This window comes from Hylaeus anthracinus, unplaced genomic scaffold (genome assembly GCF_026225885.1).
Source record: "Hylaeus anthracinus isolate JK02 unplaced genomic scaffold, UHH_iyHylAnth1.0_haploid 11981, whole genome shotgun sequence".
Lineage (NCBI taxonomy): Eukaryota > Metazoa > Arthropoda > Insecta > Hymenoptera > Colletidae > Hylaeus > Hylaeus anthracinus.
The window spans coordinates 3,581,247-3,602,976 of record NW_026534329.1 but is presented as its reverse complement, the minus strand read 5'-3'; the positions used below and the strand labels follow the sequence as shown (position 1 = coordinate 3,602,976).

Here is a 21,730-nt window from a genome sequence, read left to right as displayed (position 1 = left end):
GTGGCTATCCTTCGATCGGTTCGTCTGCGGTGAAGAGTTTCCTCGCGACGAAACGGGTCACATCCTCGATTGTTTCGATCGCGATGTCTGAGCGGACAGGCCGAGCTGAACACGCCGATGAGGCTCGATGGACATCCGGTGTGCGAAATCGTTCGAAGGCAACCGAGAGCACTACTGAACGAGACACACGGAGTAGGCTCCACGTGCTTGAGCCGCTCGTACCAACCCCACCATTCCTCTTTCTTTCTCTCTTTCTCCGCGTTTTACTCGTTCTCTTGCCCCCTCGTCCTCCATCTGCTCCCATCTTGTTCATCTTGCTCGGTATACCAGCCGTCCTACTCCTTTCGCCTTTGTCCACTCTCTTTCTACCTGTCTGCTCCCCTGATACCACGACGACTGCTCACCTAACCGCCTACATGTTCCTGCACGCGCTCGACGAGAAGGTCCCGGGAATAGAGACACCGGCGCTCGTTTCACGGGGTCAGCCAAGGATTGGCGAACCGATTGCGAAAGACCGTGTGCTTCGCCCTGATAGAACACCGTTTGCTCTCACCTGACTTGTCCACGGATCCCGGGGACTTCCACTGCGATCCCGGAATGCACAGTGGGTGCAAGTGGAAAGGTGGAATTGGCACGCTCAGCTTTCTCTGGATGTCTTTGGGTAAAGATGGTATATCGATGTGAAATAGGGTTTTTCATAGGGACGACATGTTTCTTATTCTTTTCTTTTGGTATGTATTACGTGTAGAAATTAATTTTGTGCCTTTAAGTTCGATTATTTACTAAAACGTGTAACTGAACTGTAAATAATTGTGCGAATTCATATTTTCACAGATGCAGAAATAGAAACGAAACTTAAATGATAGTGTATCTTATCGTGTATATTATTGTTGATATTTAAAATATTTTTTCGTTCGGTATGAATACATAAATATTTCTAGTCTAATTATAACCACTAATGCACCCTCCGCATTCGTGTCCAAAATTCATTTTATTTGGGTATCTAATCTTGAATGTATTAATTACTGCATCAATGCTGGTTCAAAACTCTACAATCACACGATCCTACATCGCCATAATATCCGCGTTAAAAATTGTTTTAAATCATCCCCTTCCCGAGACACTCCGTATAGTCGCGCAAGAGAAGGCTTAGCCCTTCCATACCTGTATTATTTCTTTTTCTCGTACTAATGTAATTTAATTTTCAGGGTTAACTTGGACTAAAATTAGTATAGAAAAAATAAAAAAGAACCTAATAGTGTAGTTTTCTAGGAAAAGTGGTCTTTCTTCGTATCCACAAATAAGGACATTCCCTCCTATTATGCCCTCAATTGCGAGGAACGAAAGGGTTAATGAGAATAATTGAACCTGTGTCGTTCAGACGCAGGTACAAGCACTTAGAAACAGGTAGCGGAAACTAGCAGGTAAAAGATCGACTGAAAGGCAATGGCTCACGGCCGCTCCGCATTAAATCACTGGTAATTACGAGCAGCGCCACCGGCATTGTCTCCTACGTGCAACGCGCATTATCAAGCATCTATTCATTACCGCGACCGTAATTGCGCGTGTAAACGTGGCCACGAGTGCGCGCAAGAGACCACACGTCGTTCTTACTTTCAGTCCCTTTATTATCCGGGTGCAAAATCGATCGACTGACATTCCAGTTCCACCAAGGCGCAGCAATGGCTCTTTTCTTTGCCCCATAACTTCCAACCGGTGCGAATGCACCGAACCAGGGGAACGCGTGAGTCACGACCTACATTCGTCTCGAAGCCGTGACACCTTTTGCAGAGGCTGCACGCAGGGGGGATACCTTTACTGCCCCGTAAATAGAGAAACTCCTAGGAGCGCCCAGGATCTTCGAGCCAATTGCACCGACGGTTCTCTCTACCCTAATTAAAACGTGTAAGGGTAAGTGTAATAACTTCTCCTTTACTTTCGATTCGATTCAAACGGAATCACCACTCAACCCGGAAATAATGTTTTGTACATTCTCGCGGAAGGTTCGATTAGTGTCATTATTGTAATTTCTCTTATTTTCATTCGATCAAGACGTGATTATTCTTTTAGATAACATATGAGTTTAATGTTTAAAGTTTAATGTATGTTATTGTTGATATTTGAAATATACATATTCATTTGGCATGAATGCATAAACATCTTCAGTTTAATTACAAATGATTGCTTAGGCACAGAATTAATTTCTACCCCTAATACATCCTCCGCATTCAAAATTCAATTTTTTCTATTTTTCTACACAAGATATGGGCGACAAGACTTTTCATTGGGGACTAAAAAAATTAATTTCACAAGTAAGGCGACGATGAAAAATTTGAATGTGACGCGAATCAACGTGGCGCTAGAAGATTCCGTAACAGGACGAAGCGAAATTGAATCCAGGAGTTCAAGGATGGAGCTGATTCTCCAAGGACGATCATGAATCACGGCAGGCGTCGAGCTGTTTGTCTCTAATGCCTCGTTTCAATTTCGTTGAAAGACAGACCGGTGTACGATACACCGCGGGCTAATTTAAATCTGGTTCGTGGGAAAAGTTTGATCGATGAAACGAAACTTTGTTCGATTGCGAATCAGGGTGCGGTGGGTTCGAGTGGAAACGATGCGCCATTCTGTATTCGTCGAAATGTTTGTTTGAGCGACTCCGTTCTTCTTTTCACGGAAACTTCAATAACAAGCGTGTTATTCTACCAAACTCCCTCTCGAGAGAGAAAGGAATTCCACGGCTGATCTTATCGTGGTTTTCGTTGTGATTCCATATTTTCAGATTTTATGTTTATAGGACGCTCAACGTCAGATTCTGATTCTTGTAACAGCATTCAAAAAGAATGATGGGCATGGTTGACGTATATATTTAGGAACAAAATATTTTGACCAGCTTTTATGGGCCTCTTCAGACGTGGAATATATTACAGTCTGAGAGGAAAAATAACATCGGCCTGGGTTTGTCATAATTCAACATTGAATACGTTTGTTAGTTAACCGTCAGGCTAAAACTCGTGAAAATTTTTGTTTGGTTCAAAAACCCCTTTAACCCATTCGCTGCCGACTACGAGATGTCCCGAAGTTCAAATTGATTACTCAAGGGATAAGTTTATAGCCTGTTGAGTCCAGAATTATTGCAAAAGAAGATCGTAAATTTTCCTGGCGCCCACAATTGACACAAAATTTAAAAATTACCGACACTATCGGTACGCGGGTTTCTGCGTTCCTATTTTATTTAAAAAATCTGAATAAAAATTATTTTATTTTATTACTCAATATATGTTCGATAAACCCCAACAAATAGATTGAAATTATTCATTTAGGTCGAATGTCCTCATTGGTGCACACGAAGAAAGATCAGTTTTTCTCGTAAGCTACACTATTAGAATTTTCCTTTTATTTTTTCCATACTAATTTTAGTCCAAGTTAACCGTAAAAATTAAATGACATTAGTACGAGAAGAAAAAAGTAATTCAGGTCTGAAAGGAGTCTAAAACTTTAACATCACTTCTAATTGTCAAAATAATAATCTAGATCGGACATCCGTATTAAATCTGGGGTGTCCGAGGCAAAACGCTTTAAATTTGCCTGGCAGTGAATGGGTTAAGTCGATTCGCAGGAGTCGAGCAGTTGACTTCGATCCGCCTCGTATCCCGTTCGAATTGATAAGCAACAAAAAGGGGATTAGAAAACTGACCGAAGCCTATCAACGGTCGGTCCCCTGGATCCTGGTTCCATTAGTCACAATGAATTATCCACCGTCAGACGGATATACCGCGCGTATATACCAGTCTCGAGACAAAGGGTTGTGAAACGTCCTGTCCCTTCCTATCGGGCTCGTCCTTGTTTCCCGTGACATTCGTTCTCCACCCATTTCTTCATCGTCTCCTCCTATTCCATGCGAGCGGGATGATTCCTCGCGGAATGATTCCTCGCGGAGCGGGCATTCGAGTAGGTGTTCTACGAAGGGAGACAGAGTCCCAGATATCTTGCGGCGGAGATAACATCTGCGGGAGCAGCGAGAGATTTGCGGTGGACGGTGGCCTCCCGGCCTCCTCCGACTTCCTACGCATCTTCGAGCACTGCACCGGCTGGTCCACCTGCATTGCAGCATTGCACTGGTTCAATGTCGGTGCAACGTTGACCGCGTGTAACGATCGGAATGTTGCTACGTCGAAAATTTGCGGCCGCGCCGCGAGCGCCCTTCGACCAAAGTTACAACTTTACAAAGTTACATTTTTACAAAATTACGATTTTGTCTCGAGACTGTTAAAGATTAGATCATTTCACCCTTGTTGTTGTATTTCATTGTTTAACCTCTGCAAATTCGCAGATTCCTATACGCATTTATCTTCATCATCGTCTCACTTTTGGAATCATCATTTCAGGTCCTTAATGAAAAGTTATTCAAGATAGGTGTGTTTTTTAAGGGGAGATGCACGAAAAATGATAGAATTTGAAAATCCTTATTAAAATACGTAATTTCTTTTGCAGAATCTAGTTCTACCACGATAGAGAAGAAACTGGAAAATTCAAAAGAACGAATGAAATATGAAAATCGATGAAGACGTCACGTTACAATTCGCAGCCAGCCCTCGACTCATAACCAAATCATTCGATGGACGTCGTCGCAAGAACCGTCGACGATATTTTTGCAATTTAACCGTGCATTTGGAATTCGAAGGTGCACGCCGAGGTGATCCCAGTGCAATTTCTGCCTCGGATCGACTGCGACGTGCTTTCCAGACCAAGGTCAGTGGTGCCGCGACCGCAGCGAGGTCTGTTCGTCTTTTTGCTCGGTTCCTCGAGGCTGTCTTCGGAAGCCGCTGTACGAACAACAGCGAGATAATTGCGCGCATCATCGTCGCGTTACTGGCCATTACGAGCGTAAGACACAAAACCCAAAAGCTGGCCCGACCATAAATCACCTAAGCTAATATTCCACCTTGCGACATTCCCATTCCATCTCGTTTAATGTTTTCATCTATGGCGGGGATTTACGTATAATATTGGCTCCCATCCACCGACCCTTTCTTCCGTGCATCTGCATTGCAAATCGACTTCTTGGGAAGACGTAATCGATGACGCTCCTCGTGAAGCTCTTCTCGACAAATTTTCTCGTCTCCACGGTACTTTCGAGACGACACCTTCTCGATAATTGATCCTTTTCCGAGGTAACTTTGTAATCTGGCCCGCAGGGTTCTGGTAGTTGGTACATTTTCCTCCGATTTTTGCGTTGTCGAGTATCTGTGCAGGGTGCAATGGTGGAATATTGTGCGACACACTGATTTATGGTCACTCATGTGTTTGATTACGAGATGCTTATGAACCAACTGCGACCTAAGTCAACGTTATGGGTACGACAAATTCATAAATTCGAGAGATGACGTAGTATTATAGCTTGTTGGATTTGTTTTTACCTCTATGTATTTATCTATCTATATATCCAACTATCCATCTATTCACCTACTCAAAACAAATCCAAAACGTTCAAAAACCTCTCGTAGGAATATTAGGTGACCCGTAAAAAAGAAACGAGCAGCATTAGCAACCGTTTAGATGCATAGTTACAACGCTCACACCCACGAGTCTCGCGTAAAACGTGCCAGATTACTTTCCCGTGTAACAACGTCGTTAACTCTGCTTTCGTTAATCGGCTTTCAAGCCGAATGCAGCGTTAAAAGAACACGTGGCAAGGCCGCATGTCCGACTCACCGATTTGCATGCCCGTTCCTTCCTCCAGAGATGGGACGATAAGCTTCGTTATCCCGTCATCTGATGATCACTCGTTAATCATAGCTCGCGTGTGTTTTGATTCGTTGATAATTCGTCTCGTACGCGTTCGATGTTATCTTCTAATCGAATACACGTTATGATACACACGCGAGAGTGTATTTAATGGTAGGTTTTGTGCATTCGACTGTATTATTAATATTGATTTAAGGATACGTCGTGTAGGATAATGTCAGAAGGGATAATTAAAATTTGTGGTAGAGTGGTTTGAAATATACACGTTTGGACAGAAGGTGACTTACGAATACATTTTTTACTCGAATATAAATATTCCTGTCGAGGTTTTGTAGAGTTTGGCACGAATTTTCCATTTTGGGAAGTTAATTGTGTACAAACGATATTATATATCGGCTAATCGTGGTCCAAACACGCTATAATTTGAATGAACACGTTTTGTTATATTTAGAATATTTTCTGACATAACAGACAGCCTTTTTCGAGATACTTTTAAAGGTGCGACTGGAGCTAGATCATTATAAAATTCTATGTTGTTGACACGGGAATACCATCCTGCGCAATCTTCAGGCAACTTTATTAAAACGAAGGGGAAGAGAGTCGTGATCAAAGGCGAGCTAACGTTGTCACATAGAATACACACACCGTCAGACGCAGACTGTAGGAAAATTTGTCTCGCATAAGGGAGTAACGTTGCGGAAGAAATTAACGACCGCGGTAAATTGCTAAGGTCGCAAAGACTCGATAAACTTTAACCTTTATCTTGGAGGAAAAGCTGCGTTCGGATAGTGACGCGTAAAGTGGTTAATCGAACGAATATAATTTTTCGTTCGCGTTACATTAACGTCACGCACCGGCTTAGCATGAATGTCTTCGGACTCCTAGGATCTGATACCGGTGATGGTAAGCCTGTAAGAGATTACACGGGAGAATATGATTTGAGACTCATGGGTCTCGCGAGGCTCGATACAGATGATTTGGGACTCATGGAACTTGATAAAGACGATTTGGGACTCATAAGACTCGATACAGACAATTTGGGACTCATAAGACTCGATACAGATGATTTGGGACTCATGGGACTCGACACAGACAATTTGGGACTCATAAGACTCGATACAGATGATTTGAGACTCATGGGACTCGACACAGACAATTTGGGACTCATGGGACTCGACACAGACAATTTGGGACTCATGAGACTCGATACAGACGATTTGGAACTCATGAAGCTGGATATAGACAATGTTGGACTCATGAGGCATGACACAGACTCATAGGATTCGGCATAGTCTCCTTTGGACCAAAGTCCATCATTTAACAAAATTTGCCAACTGTGACATACAAATAAGCATGTACCAGGACTATGAAACCCCCGCAACATTTGTCCCGCTACCATCTTTGATGTTAACTGCACCCCGAAACGAGCGTCACGTATGAAGAAGAGCAACACGTTTAGCGGTTATGTGTACTTCGCCGGAAACTCCGAAAGGAAAATGCAATTTGCGAACACCCAGTAGATTGAACAAACAGGGGCGCACACGTAACCAGGTTCTGACCTACTGACACGATCCAGTGACGTCACGGGAGGGTACGAGAGTTTAGGAAGGAGAGGAGCGACCGTAGTTGACTACACATTGACCCATCCTCTGCCGAAGGGGGTTGATCGCTTCCCGAGAGCATCAGGGTGTATCAAGCTTCCCTCGCGACTTCGACGAGGCAAGACGATACGGTTTTAAGATGAAGAACAAAATCAATGAAGTTTACATTGTGTCTAGAATCGTAAAATAATATGTTCTCGTGCCGGTGGCTAATAATTTGCGGGTATTGGGTTGCGCCGATCTATATCGTACGCCTTTTTGCGCTTTTTACTGGTGTCGATTTTAGTGTAGCGTATCATGTTTTGCGGTGTAACGTGCTGGAAACGAGCGTTCACGGACTGACGAATAAAAATGATCCTCGTAGCGAAAATATATTCGATTACCACTTCATTCCTCGATGAAAAGTCTCGTGCTTGTTCTGCGAAACGTGGGGTGGAATACGAGAGACCGAGGAGATCGCGGATAAATTATGCTAATGCACGTATATTCGTGATTGAATTGTGGATATTTATGTATTTAGGGCAAGCGTTAATATAAAAAAATGGGTACAAATCCATAAGTATATAGAATATAAAAAATAAGATAAGACGAAGTTAAATTCAATTTAATTCCTTTTGTCCCAAATGTTGCCCTTAAGTCAAGGCCTCCAAATAAAATTGGATCCCTCAAGAAGATCCCCCATCTACAATTACCAAGCAATCTTTCCCCCTAAAGAGTTTCTAAAAAGACCCCTCTAAATGTGAATACCCTTTAAAGTTAAGGAACCATCGCGCGAAGAGATCACAGTAGGAAACTCGATAGGAGTCCCGATGTCTCTTCATTCGACAACGGTACCCCGCGTTGACAAGCGATCGTTTCTCTTCCTCGTCGGCGTGAAAACGATCGATTCGCAGCAACATCGCGTCGTCGTCTCTGAAACCGCTCGCTGACGGCTCCAAGTTGACGGTTTCGAGGATCGATCGGTCGTTTTCACTCGGGATCGGCGAACGTCAAGCGGAGCGCCGCGGGCCACGCCAATCCTTTGTCTAAATTCTTCCCCCCTGGCATTCCTCGTATGTCATTTTGACCGACCTTTTTTTTTTCTACCCCGTCCGTACAATTTTTTCGACAAGATTTTTTTTTTTGCCGCGCGAAAGGCGATAACCAACGAGGCTGCCGCGTGTCCCGAGCACGTACGCGGCGTTTGTCGTCGCGGGAAATCCAAGGTCGAAGGATTATGAGAAGTCGTCGCTGGATTCCCGGACGTGTCACCGTCTGCGAGGTTGGCGTGCCCGTTCTGGTTGGTTAGGATCGGTGAACGCGCGACGTCGAAGGCAGAAGAGGACCGTTTCGGGGCGTTTCCGACGCCACGAGAACCACGGCCGTGCACGTACTCCGCCGCGTCGGCAGTGGACGCGAATTACCGCGGTGGAGATCCAGAAGGGAGACCAGGTGGAAAGTTTGGAGAGGTTCCAGGCACGTCGAGGTACAGCCGTGCTTGCAAACGATCTCTCATCTGAGAAAGCTAAGTTTGCCGAAGGGTTCGTATCCGTCGTGTCGGTGGTGCGATTCTGTTGATACTAGGACCAGTTAACGTTAAAACTACCGAGGTCAACGCATATTTATCAGACGCACAACCGTATCTTTGTATTGAAGACGAAGGATGGAATAAGGGTGAAACCATTGTCATTGGATGGAATTGACTGAGTTGGTAGATTTAGTGTTAACCTTCTTAGCGATACGGGCCACTTTCTTGGAGTATGGTTTATTTTTTGTAATAGAATTCTAAATATGGTTTATTGGCGTCGATCTTTGGGGTCTGTTCAAACAAGCAAAATTACAAATTTTATCTAGAACGATATGGTAAGGTGTAGATAAGATTCAATAAGTAATGTAAAAAAGAAATGAGAAATGGAAGAACAAATACCAGAAGGCAAGTATCAATGATGTAACCAAGGACAATTGTACTTTTCAGCCAGGAGATACTTTGTCTTAATTCATCTTAACGTGTTTCTCAAGATAAAAAATAAAAAGGTCACTTGAAGTAAGACAGAGGGTTATGAAAGTAAAATTGCTCTATACTTATTACAAAGTCCTGTAAAAAGGAAGTTTTTTTTTTCAATCTAAAGTCATAAGCGATAAAATGTAAATTATAATAAAGACGATAGGGTTTCGAGTGCTCTTGCGTTGCCTGTAGTAACAAACCAACAAAATAATATTAAATGACGAGAAAGATATTCCTTTCTCCGTTTCCATTCAATTGAAATATAAAAATTATGAGTTACTTATGACTGCTTTCAACGCATCGCCATCCACTTTTATTTGTTTCAACATATGTACGGATTATGATCATCGTGAAACTTCACAAAATTTATTTTTTACATTCAAGTGCGAGACAAGTCGAATAACTTGTATTTTATTTCTTTTTTCTTTTTCTTTTTAAGGATTCCAGGCACGACGAGCTCTGCGAGAGACAACTCGTGCCGGTGGAATGTGATCTGTGAGGCTTTCAACGGGAAAACATTTGTATTCTCCCGCTCGCTTCTGGGACCGTTTTTTTGAATTTTTCCCCCCCCCCCCCTCCTCCCATTATAAATTTATGGGTATTTCCTTGACTCCATGCGAGCCGCGTCGAATACGTAGCAGGCTTTTCAAGCTTCGGATCTCGATTCAAAGAACCCGGTACTGCAATTTTAAAGCGAGCGGATATTTTGAAGCACAAACGCAGGAAAATGATGCGTCGCTAAAAATAATTTTTCCAATCGACAAAGTTTACCTTAACTTCTGTGGTTGTATAATTTATTTCATTGGATACAGAAAGAACATTATACCGAGGTTCATAATATTATAAAACTAGAAATTAATTGAATACTCCGTGTTACATTAGCGATTGTGCTATAAAATATAAGAAACACAGATGATCGCAGACTTTTGAGCAGTAACGTGTCTCTAATAGGTTGAAAACTAGAAAATCATTGAACAAATGGAAACAAGAGAATGAAATATCCTGCCTTTCTAAATTGGTGACACTTAAAACTCTTTCTACCCAGCTTTGTCAAATTTGCATCTTCTCCAGTATCTTCTTTTATTATCCAATCCTCTGAAAACTATTTAATCCAACCAAGACGAACAACTGAACCTCCAAACAAATAAAAACAATAAAATCCTATCTTTAATAAATTCATTTCTAAAGTTCTTTCTTCCCACGTATCATCCTTACATTCGTATCTTTTCCAGTAAAACAATACCCGAACGTCTCCTCTCATTCTCCAATTCTCCAAAGACCATTAAATCCGAAGAGAAACGTTACAAACTCGTGACTCGAGACGTTCGGAAGCGAATCGCAACTTTGAATCGAAACACGCGTCGAAACAGAGCCCCGATCATGTCGTTCACGTTGTTTGTTCCGGGGTGGAGCGAAGCGTGCTGAGCGAAACGTGCCATTTGGCGCAGCGAAAATACAATTACGTACGAAAGAAATAACAAAGGGAGAAATTCGTGCGTCACTGTTTCCCGGAGAACGTGAACGGCAACGTGGGTGGAAACTTTCGAAAGGAAAAAAAAAAAAAAAGAGCGAGAAGGCCCGAGTTGGCGGGGCACATCCGTGACACAGTTTTGCAGCTTTTGATCGAACATTTGGCCTTGGTTTGAAATATTTAAGCATACGCGCGATAAAGTAACTTTTCGGGAATACATTCAGCCGCGGAAATATGATGAAAGCGAGCGATGCTTTTCCGTAGCGAATTAATAAGGGAATTGATCGTGAAATATTTATTTGCTTCTTCATAATGGTTGCTCGTATTTGAGGAGTTTAGTTGCAAATCGGTACGGGCAATAATTAATTACATTAATTTGTGAGCGTTCAAGACGTATGTGTTTGATAAGGTGGTATAATTTTGTTGGTATACAGAAACCATTTACATTTTCCTTTTAGAACCACTTATGCTATCTTTTTATTCACATAAGGGCACAAACATATGTACAAAATTCATTTTTGCCTGAATTCTCTAATGTATTTAGTAAATCGACTTCACTTATGAAACCATTACTTCATGAACTAATTTAACGTGTCTTACTTTAAATGTACTTTATTATATTATTCACGTTCATATGGTGATTTATAAAGAAAACGGTAACAAGAATCAAACATAATCAGTCTTACTTTAAATGTACTTTGTAATATCCTGCATCTTCAGAGGATTAATTATAAAAAGAGAAACAACAAGAAGAAGCCAAATTGTAGTTTGGATGAAAAGTACCATTGTTCCTGACTTCACACACGGTATCGAGGACACCAGAAATTTCATTCGCACACAAATGAATACAAAACAGGAATTATAAAATAAAGTACCATACCTGGTATAAACTCTCCATTCTGGTTGGTCTCGAGGCCCTTAAAAATGTCATCATCGTCGCGAAACGATTCTGGAATGACCCCAGGAGAGTTTTCGATGTGGCCCTCGTCGAAACAATCTCGCAATCCTCTTTTAATTCACCGCGAACGCGGCGAAGGGCCGTCTAATCTCGACAACCCCATTTCCTTTATCGGAAACGGGGAAAAGGAGTCGAGTGCCACCAAGCCCGTAAGTGGAATGGAGAAAATAAAACGCAAACGAGAATCTTAAGCCCACTCGGGACGTTTCCGCGTCCTCGGCGTGCAACGTTAAAAGCGGCACGATAATGGAAACGGCGGACATTGATGTATCTTAATAAGATACCGTATTTATGCGTGTAATTCCTTATCGATTAATAGCCGGTGCAGCGTCAGTTGGCCAGCAAAGCACGCCGGTGGCGCCATTTAAGGTGTTCCACACGGTACCGAAAGGGTCCTTGCGGCACACGTCCTTCCACGGCGTCGACGACGATATATCAGTCAATCAAGGAAGTTTCAAGACGTTTCCCAGCAATTTACCGTCCGCCGTGTAATTCTCCGTCCCGTCCTTATCGAGACGTGTCTCGCCGTGTCACGGTCGCCTTGACATCGGCCTGCCGTTGTTATCTCAAACGTATCTCTCCGCTGCTACTTGACCTCCCCGTATTTTCAGCTTTCCTCGTCCGATCCGATACGAAATCTTCCACCCTCAAGGATGGAAGGTGTCCAGGTTCGATTCTCCGCTCGAGAGACCTTCCTACCCGCGTCTAGAACTGTTATTGTTCGCTGACTTTCGCGAGGGAGGATTGAAAGAGTCTGACGAGAAAAGGAGATGGGAGATACGACGCTGGAAGAATTTATTGTACCGCTTGAATCTTACCGAGAGTTGTTAAACTTCCACGATTCACGACTCGGGTGATACGTATCCAAAATTATTAGGATAGAAATTATTTGAAGCTTGGGCCTTGGGCTTGGCTCCTCGACTGATTTCGTAAGGGTTAGAGAACGAGGGTACGAAAAAAGCCTCTCCTCCGCGAATTTTTTTCTCTGCTTTGCTCGATATATTTTATAATCGTTCCTATGTTCGAAAGATGTATGCTTGATAACACAAAAATTTTCATCGAAAAATATAAAAAATTCTTGGAGCACGGTCATTATTTGTATGTTTTATATTTTATCTACATCAGTGTTCTGCATTCTATATCGACAGGCAATAATTTTAGTAAAGACAACTTTTAGTAACACCCGAGCAATACACTAAATTTCTCTAGTAGTGTTCGACCTAACGCTTTAAATTAATATACACACAATCGTCATTGATCCTTATTCTTTGAAAATTATAAATCAAAAATAACTAATATCACTCATCGTTCAAAATCATCGCTACCATTCAAAATTCATACAAAAATTGTCTTCTTACGAACCACGCCAAGTTAGCGATACTTAAACGGCTGGTACGAAGTAGGAACCATCCAAATATTAATAAAGATGTTCACGTATCAGGGGGACGCAAGCTTCAGTTCTCGTTACTTCCGTTTCACCTTTCGTTTCCAGTCGACCGCGATACGTCTTACACATCGATGGTCACAAAACTCCTACTCGAGCTGTCCTCTGCATCGTCGGGGTTCTTTATGGCTCGACCCTCTCCTACTATGAGAGATCGAACTCGTTACGCGGGTACGTAACGAAACGCAGCCGTTCTTTCATCGCCGTCGACCACTATTTGTCAAGCTCTCCTCGCTGGAAAGGCCATTAACGTTCCTACGTTTCCTTTCGCAAGACCCGTCCTTTGTTCTTATCTACTTGACTATAACAGCCGCGAATTCTGGTCGCAGTTAGTCGGCCTAAATAATTAACTCCTATCGACTGTCAACTGCCTCGCGTCGGTGGCCTGATACTTCGTCTTCCAGCTCGTGCACCGCGTGTACGCGCGTTTTACCTCGATGGCCATGAACAATCCGCCTAACAAATAACCAGTCTGACAGTGCAAAAAACGAAACAATGCTTGTATCGATACGAAGCATTTTCGTGCGTTTGGAATTTATTTCTACTGTGTTGATTTTGAGATCTTCACTTGGAGTGTCCTTGTCGCGGAGGACTTTATTTTGGCACCCTTTGTGGTTTTCGTTATTTAAACAGATCTTGCGAATGTCAAAGAAAGGTAGTTACCGCGTAGTAATTTGTTGAGGATTTTATTCGAAGCGATGGTTTGCCCTCCTTTCTGGAGCGCTCTTCAGGTATTTTCGTGTCAATAGTAACTAAAATATGGAGAAGGTTTCTAAATTAAGGTGAAAAATATGGAGACAGAAAAACCTTGGAGGGAACATGAACATGGAAATAAAAATAAAATAGAGTGAGATATATGCAAAGAGTTTAGAAGTAGGTAGAATAATATATTTGACGAGGCATTTAAATCATCATCATTTTGAACAATTGCTGTTGCAAATATTTAAAGAGTACCTTGCGAACATTTATTTTCTCTTAGAGTCAATCTGTGTGACAATCAAACGTAATTAAAAGTAAATATATACACTAACATAAACTTATCTATAACCCAACAAATTAATACAACATAATAAACATACTATTCTACCCACTCAGATTTGTATCAGTGTCTCAATATTTAAACCATTGCCACCACGATATCAACAATTGTTGAACTCGTCCTTTTTGCTAAAACCTTAACAGTTGACAGCTCAATCCTAACGAACAAATAACCCTCGATGTCTACACAGTGTTAGCGACAGAAGTTCAATCCAGTAATTTATCAAACGGACTATACACACTTCGTGCAGCAGTTTCCAAAGCACAGTTGCGAGCTAAGGTCTCATTTTTCTTCCGCTCGCGAGTCTTTTTTTTTTTGCCAGTGGAAGCGACACGCTCGTTTCTTTCAATAAATTACTTTTTCCATTGGGTATTCTGTTCGTAGTTGCCCGACGACGGAACGAAGCTGCTCCGCGCGGACGGTCTTTTTTCTGCAATCGGAATTGAGTTCCCGCGACACAGGAAGTCAATCTACGTTCTTGCTGTGGTAACCGAGCACGTTTGTTTTCGTTTTCATGGATCGATACTTGTTGCGGACAGATCTCATCCACTCTTTTTTTTCAATTCGAAAGCAAACACATTAAAAATAGCCAGTTGTAACAGGTTTCCTGAAAGCATAATTATTTGTTAACCGCAGCACGAGTTATTTAAGAATCGAGTCAATCAAATTGCGAACACCTTAGAAATAAAACAGCAGTTAAAGAATTAAATTGGTATACACACAAACTTCCCCATGGACACCACGAAGTAATCATTTCATTCTGGATGCTTGCTGGGGGGAGGGGGGGGGGTAAGAATTTAATGCGAGATGATTTACAGCTGGGGGAAGTGGTCTTGAGCATCGGAATAAATTTTAAAGAAAACAATTAAAGTACTAAATTAGCATACGTACAAATTGGATACCATGGATATCACAAAGTGACCATTTCTTTATCAAAATACCCTCCTACCAAGGTACCGTAGATGTTCGCTGTGGGGCGAGAGTTGTCGATGATTCACAGTCGGGGGAAGCGACCTTGAGCGGCCAATTGAGTTCGATCCAAGTATAGCAATTGCTTTCGAAAGTTCGCCGGCGAACGGAACAATCGGAACCGCCTTAAAACCCGCGCGGTTTTCACTTGACCGAGAAATCGCTTTACGCGCGGCTCGCTAACTCACCCTGACCTTTCGCTGCGCATTGATCAGGATCGTTTCTCTCCCTTTGTAACAGGTTCAACTACCGTTCACAGTAAGTCATCGTTCACGGCCATTCTATGTTTCGGCCAGTCGATCGACCCCTGAGTTTCAGGCAGCGCGCCAACGAGTGGATCTATAAGGTCAGTCTTAGCGGTAAAAACGCGCGCGCGGGGCTAATGCGGAATCCTCCCTGGCGGAGGTCTTTGCCAAATGGGTCAACCGCGGTATAGAAGGGAACAGAGGGAACGCAGCGAGCGCTGCCACCAGCGAAAACGGTATTCACGAGACTCGGGGAGCCATAAAAGTCGTGGACTCGGCCTAGCGCCGTGATCTATGCTCTCGGTCACCCTAAACGAATTAGCGTGGATTTTGTGCCTCGGAGCCTTGAAAAAGCGCGACGGTCATGGAATCGATCTTCCTCTGCGTCCCCTTGCCTCGTTCTAGCAACCCTCTGGCTCGTCTCCCCTTGGCTGTCCGTGTCTCCTCGTCCCGACTCGCTTTGAGAACTTGTATCTCGGTCAGAGAAGGCCAAATTTTGCTTTCTGAGTGAAATTATGGACGATATTTGATACAGTACTGTGCGAAAGCATTTTTACTGGCAAAGGAAGAGTAGAAATTTTAATTTAGTTTGTATATTTTTTTTTATTATTATATTATTGCACAATGTAGAGAATGCATGTGATTCTAAAAACTAGGATACAAGAAAGTTTTGAAGAGAAGAGTTAAATTTTCCATGTCGAGCCATTTTTAAATGAAGAAGTAACAACTTATCGATGATGGTAACCTAACACTTTTGCACGTGGGTTCCATTAAGAACAAAATTTGCAAGTACACTTTGCACTTACACCGTTCGGCTAAATAAAAATCACCACCAACTAACCACATTTAGATGGAAGGACGTGGGAGATTTAACTTTTTCCTCTAGACATTTTTTGTATCTACGCTCAGGAAAGAGATACGGCTTGTTCCAGTTTCCAGAATCACCCTGTTACCATAGAGTGGCGCGTAAATTAACACTTTAGCTTCGGGACGTTTCGCGTTTTTCCTCTTAAAGTTACGTTGGAAATTGTATCCTAGTAATTAATATTCTTTAGAGCAATGGGGCGAATTACTTTTTCACATCGTATTTTAATATAGGTTTTTGCTATGCAATTATCAGCGGTTTTCATCTTTTTCATAAGCTTCATCTCGATGTCAATGAAAGTACATCGTTTAAAAAATGATGATGACTTTGAAATTCGTTAAATATGCTTCTGATTAGGATTGAAGGATAATGACGAAGACTTGACTCTTTATTTCAGTGTCACCCTTATAACGTGCTAACTTAAAAATTTTTCCACTTTTTCCATTTCATATTTATACTCTTTTACCTTAATGATTAACTAACAAAACAAATGTGAGTATTTCTCCCGTTTAAATTTCTTTTTATTACATCAGGAATTTTATTCAAAATTTTAACGTGCGAATGAGCTTGTAGAAATAATTTTGGTTTAGAGACCGTCCACTTTTATTGATGCAAGCTCTGCGCCTTACCAAAACTATAATGTGGATACCGCATACCACACTGTGCAGTAGTGGCCACATAATTGCACATCCTACGTGCAATTTCACTGGATAGCTGTCTCGGAATTTTCATTAGCTGAGACAATTTTGCTTGTTTTCATTTTTGTTTAAATCAAACCACGCCTTGTCAGACATAACTACACAATTTACAGAGTTTGTATCTTCGGTAATCAAATTACCAGATTTTCTGAATTTAAGAGGCTTAAATAATCCTAAATATCCTAAATAATGACTCGTTTTCTAAAATTTATATAGAAACTATTGGAAATAAGCGTAACAAAATTTGGCCTATATCTGATTCCGGAATACGAGACAATAATTATGATGTGTTAGTAAAGTTGCCAAGTTTTTTAAAATTCTTACAATGAATGAATCCCAATACTTGTAAACTTCTGAATACCATTAATCTCGTCAGAAATCCTATAAAATAGCAAACGCATCGTAAAACTTGCCTCGAAACTGTTCAAACAAAAAGAGTACCCCCCTTAACCTTTGACCCTTTGCACTTGGATGTCTTACGGGAGCGTAAAGTTTGTAAAAGTGTATGATGGTACGAAGGTTTCTATTCCAATATCACGAAACATCAAGTAAAAATATGGTACACGTATTCAGATAGTCGGTCCCATAAATATTCGTATCGTCAGAAATTTGCCATTCTCGTAGAATTTTACATATTTTCGTACTTTGATTAATCATGTATCTCGTAAACTAGATGGTCAATTAACTCAAAAATTTCAACGGGGAACAACTACCTTAACGAACAGAAATCAGTGTGCGTCCGTGTGTAGTTAGAGGTGCCGCCATTGAAGAACCCCTAAAATAATTCTTCTGAAAAATTTGTCCCCCCAAAAAACGAAATGGGTCTGAGTGCAAAGGGTCGACGCCTGCTTCGCCAAGCGTTTCCCTAAGCTAATCGTAATCGTTCCTCTGCTAGATGTTATTTCTCTGGTCGAGGGAGCCAGTACCGGGTCCGAAGGCCGGTCCCTGGTTCGCGTGGTTCGCCACAGCATTGGTTCTCTGGCGTTGCAGAAGAAGCGTGACCAAAGCGATCCTGGCCGTGTCGCCTCTGAGACTCCTGAAGAAGCGCAACGCCTTGTCGTCTGCCGTCTCGAAGACGTCCATGGTGACGCAGACGAAGCAGCAGCCGCGGCTGAAGCTTGAAAATCCTATATTGCAGCGGAAATACAAACACGCGATCAAGAAGGTGAAGAGATACTGTACCGGCGACGGGCCTCACGTGAACAACCTATCGTCGGCCATACAGAGCCAGCAGATACACTATCGAGTGACCAGAAGCGGCAAAATATACGGGAAATATCCGCACAAGGCTGCCACGGTGGCTAATAACAGCTAGGGAAGCCACCGAAGCGCGACCGATTCCATTTACCCCCGATTGTTTAGCACCGACAGCTTCTACCCGCGTTCGCGACTAAAGCAGTCGTCGCAGCGTTGCGATTCGTCCTCAGGAACCACCGAGAAACGCGTATGCATGTACGAAACGCATTCTGGGTTTACCATAAAGTCATTTTACCAAAGGAACCGTTGTTTCTGTTCGGCGCTGGGCGACATTGTTGGAACCAGATGATAATTTCAAGCCTTTCGTAACTTTGAATCCAGCGAAGTTTCCAAAATTTAATGGGATATATTGAAATTGTCACGTGGGAGAGTTATTTAGGGGATCCAGCTTACAACCTCGACTGTAGTCATGCGTAGATAAGATGTACAATAACACGCAGAATCATTAACCGTTTTACAGAATTTGAGTCGAACATGAAAAGCACGAGTCAGACACGTCTTATGAAAATACGAAAGGAATTGTATACCAGATTATGCCACGTGATCCTACAGTAAATCGTAAGTCAAAGGGTTGACAGTACTCAACCTATCAATTATCTTTTTCAGGTTTTGAATACCTTAAAATTAATGTACATTGCAGTGTAAACCAGGTCTGAAGGGATCTCCTAAAATAAAAGTTAGCATCGTTTTCATCCTCTGGCTCAAAAGCAACGCCTCTTCTGGCACCTGTCTAGCATCCTTTCTTCAAACGTTCATTACCGAACCGCATGCAACGTTCGTTACGAAGGCGAGACTTCATCAAGCCACAGCTCGCTTTTGCGTCAAAGGACCCAAACGGTACGAGCAAGAAGCTCGACTGTCAGTTTTCTTGGTTCTTCCTGGTGTCCTCGGCACACATTCGGTTGACGAGGTCGTTTGACGAAGACCTTCGTCGGGGTCGCCACAGAATCCACGATCCACGACGACCGCGAGCGTCATTTTGGACTCCTGGTCTCTCTTCTCTCCTCTCACGTACACGAGCAGATCAATAAGCGTTCGGTGCGTTTCGACGACTCGGGACACCCTTATGCCTCGCGATATGGGTTTGCATCTTGCGCAATCACTCGTCGACTGACCAGTGATCCGAGACCTTCTTCGCTATTAGGACGGATAACTCGAAAGAAAATCGCTTGGGTTATTTTTCTGATTTTTATTTTTATGGTACTGATAAATACGTATCAAATAGAACCAATTACTATTCATAGAAAAAAGAAATAAGATACGTGAAATGCTTTGTTGATGTCATCAAACATTTTTATTGTCATCAATAACCAAATAAGAATAATGATAAAAGTTATAACTAGGCTGTGGATGTTAATGCAAATACATATTTTTACAGAGCTGGATAAAGAATTGAGATTTAAATGAAATTACGTCTTACTTCCTACACAGTGTAACCTGTATTTTATATATTTTCATGTATTTCTACATGTATGCACATCCTCGTACATTATCCCATATTTACACTTGCCATAAATGCATAAATATCCACAGCATAAATAGCGTTTCAATGTAAATGCTACATGCACCGAGTCAGTTGACCTATCATATTCAACAAGAACGTGCAAACTTCGTGGCTTTACAAGAAAAAGGTAAAAAATATCTATCTATAGAACATCTATCGTTGCAATATTTGAGATGCGATAGACGCGTAACGCAAACTGGGCAATGGCCTCCTTCGACTAATCAGATTCGCGCGGCGAAGTTTCTTCTAAATCGTCGCCGATGGGCGTTGTATCATCGCATACGTCGCCGCAGACCGTGTAACAATGAACAGCTGCACAAGTTTCTAATCAGAGATGTGCCAATTTGAGCGGCACAATGGCCGTGGTTTCAGAATGAGCGAACATGCATCGGATGTGTACATGTCGTCGTCCAGAATGAAAACGTAACTTTAACCAAATTTAATGATTCAATGGCCTGTCGCGTCATCCTCCAGAGGTATGACGTATTCTACCCTGGCGACTTTCGGGGGATTTTTCGGGAAGACCCTTAACCACGTTCCTGATCGCTGGAGATGAAATTATAAATAGAACGTATCTGAAGGTAGACAATGGCGCGGTCCTCCGCTGGACGTAGAGCTCGATACAAAAATGGAACGATAACACGAATTTCAGTGGGTACCTAATCTCTTTTTGGGGTTGCAAAATTGATTTTTATTGCGGTAATGTTTTTGTTGCTTAAGCGGGGAAGCGTACCTAGGACGGTTCAAAAGTGGTACACATTTGAGAATTTTGTTGGACAAACGAAAAATTGTTCGATGATAAGTTTACGGATACTCGAAAGAAGAATGTGTCGTAATTTTTTCAGTCAAAAATATCTTAAATTAATGAAGTGCGGCTTTGTCATTGTTTACACGAGTATTACATGACGCCACTCTATCTCAGAACTGGAGAATGTTAAATTACCAAAAAATCCAAGGCGTTTCTATTCGTATCATTACGTATTACATATACATGAGAGTCTAATACATACAGATTTCTTCACACACTAAAGAGGCCTAAAAATTTGAAATTGAGAACATTTCAATAGATCCTATCCAGTCAACAATTATTGTAAATTATAATTTTCCAAAGCTTGAACTAACTTTCTCTGCCCTCTGAACTATTTCAGTCCCGCGATTTCGTTTCTTCTCCGCAGAATACGTTTCGCCTCAGAATGCAAAGCACACCTCGAAGCTTTCCTCGTGATCGATCATTCGCCGTCGAGCTAACGATCTCTCAACGAAGACGTCGTTTCTTTGCAAAAGGGTTTCGGCGACGCTACGCCTCCAATCCGAATTAAGTAATTAAATTCCAAGGCGTTGATTAGAATCTTTGTTCGACGATGAATCCACCCTTATTAGCGAGCACCCGTCGATGGCACCGTGGGACCGTGGACGTGAATTTCCTGGTTTTTTAATCAAGGGTGTACGAAAATAGCACCGGGGAAGACTTAATCAGCCTGTCTAACGTGAGTGGATGAAAGGAGGTCCTATCTGATTTGAATAGAACGACGCTGGGATGGGGCTTCGTTAAGGTCGCCGGCAAAGACCTTGCCTATACTGAATTACGTGATCGTCAATTTTGACGTCACGGATATTCCACGACCGGTCGAAAAATGTTGATTCATCCGAAAGTGATTCCCTCTTAACGCTTTGTTTTACGTAACGACGTTCGGGTGTGTCCACTTTTAAATGACACGTCTTAACAGGATTTAGAAAACGACCAACTACACACGCTGGGTGTTTTAAAACTGTGCGGAGTAATTTCAGATGGTTAATGCCTTTTTTATGGGAGATGACATAAAATAATAATTGAAGATGAAGATATTTTAAGTGGTCCAAGTTGTTTGAACGAAAGGATAATTTTGTATCACACGAGGAGTCGTTTAGTCAATCGTTTTCTACTTCATTTTTAGATAAGAGGGTATT

The 21,730-nt window shown here is 42.1% G+C and overlaps 3 protein-coding genes and 1 long non-coding RNA gene across 4 annotated transcripts in view; 2 read left to right on the top strand and 2 right to left on the bottom strand.

Annotated features, from left to right (window-relative positions):
* LOC128885579 (uncharacterized) overlaps nucleotides 1-313 on the bottom strand; it is a 32,318-nt gene extending 32,005 nt beyond the window's left edge. The window contains 2 exon segments of the mRNA XM_054139676.1: nucleotides 1-140; nucleotides 143-313. Coding sequence (XP_053995651.1) covers nucleotides 1-140; nucleotides 143-313 — 311 coding nt within the window.
* Nucleotides 314-6,611: 6,298 nt separating this feature from the next.
* Nucleotides 6,612-7,028, top strand: LOC128885578 (uncharacterized). The gene has a single exon (XM_054139675.1). The coding sequence runs from the start codon at nucleotides 6,612-6,614 to the stop codon at nucleotides 7,026-7,028; it is 417 nt and encodes a 138-aa protein (XP_053995650.1).
* Nucleotides 7,029-12,870: 5,842 nt separating this feature from the next.
* On the bottom strand, nucleotides 12,871-15,707 carry LOC128885420 (uncharacterized). The gene is made up of 3 exons (XR_008459604.1): nucleotides 14,923-15,707; nucleotides 14,487-14,852; nucleotides 12,871-14,402 (listed from the first exon to the last, which is right to left on the bottom strand). It is a non-coding gene; the product is annotated as an uncharacterized LOC128885420 (long non-coding RNA).
* On the top strand, nucleotides 15,492-18,840 carry LOC128885419 (uncharacterized). The gene is made up of 2 exons (XM_054139461.1): nucleotides 15,492-15,560; nucleotides 17,918-18,840. The coding sequence occupies exons 1-2, from the start codon at nucleotides 15,498-15,500 to the stop codon at nucleotides 18,335-18,337; spliced, it is 483 nt and encodes a 160-aa protein (XP_053995436.1). The 5' UTR covers nucleotides 15,492-15,497; the 3' UTR covers nucleotides 18,338-18,840.
* Nucleotides 18,841-21,730: the final 2,890 nt, after the last annotated feature.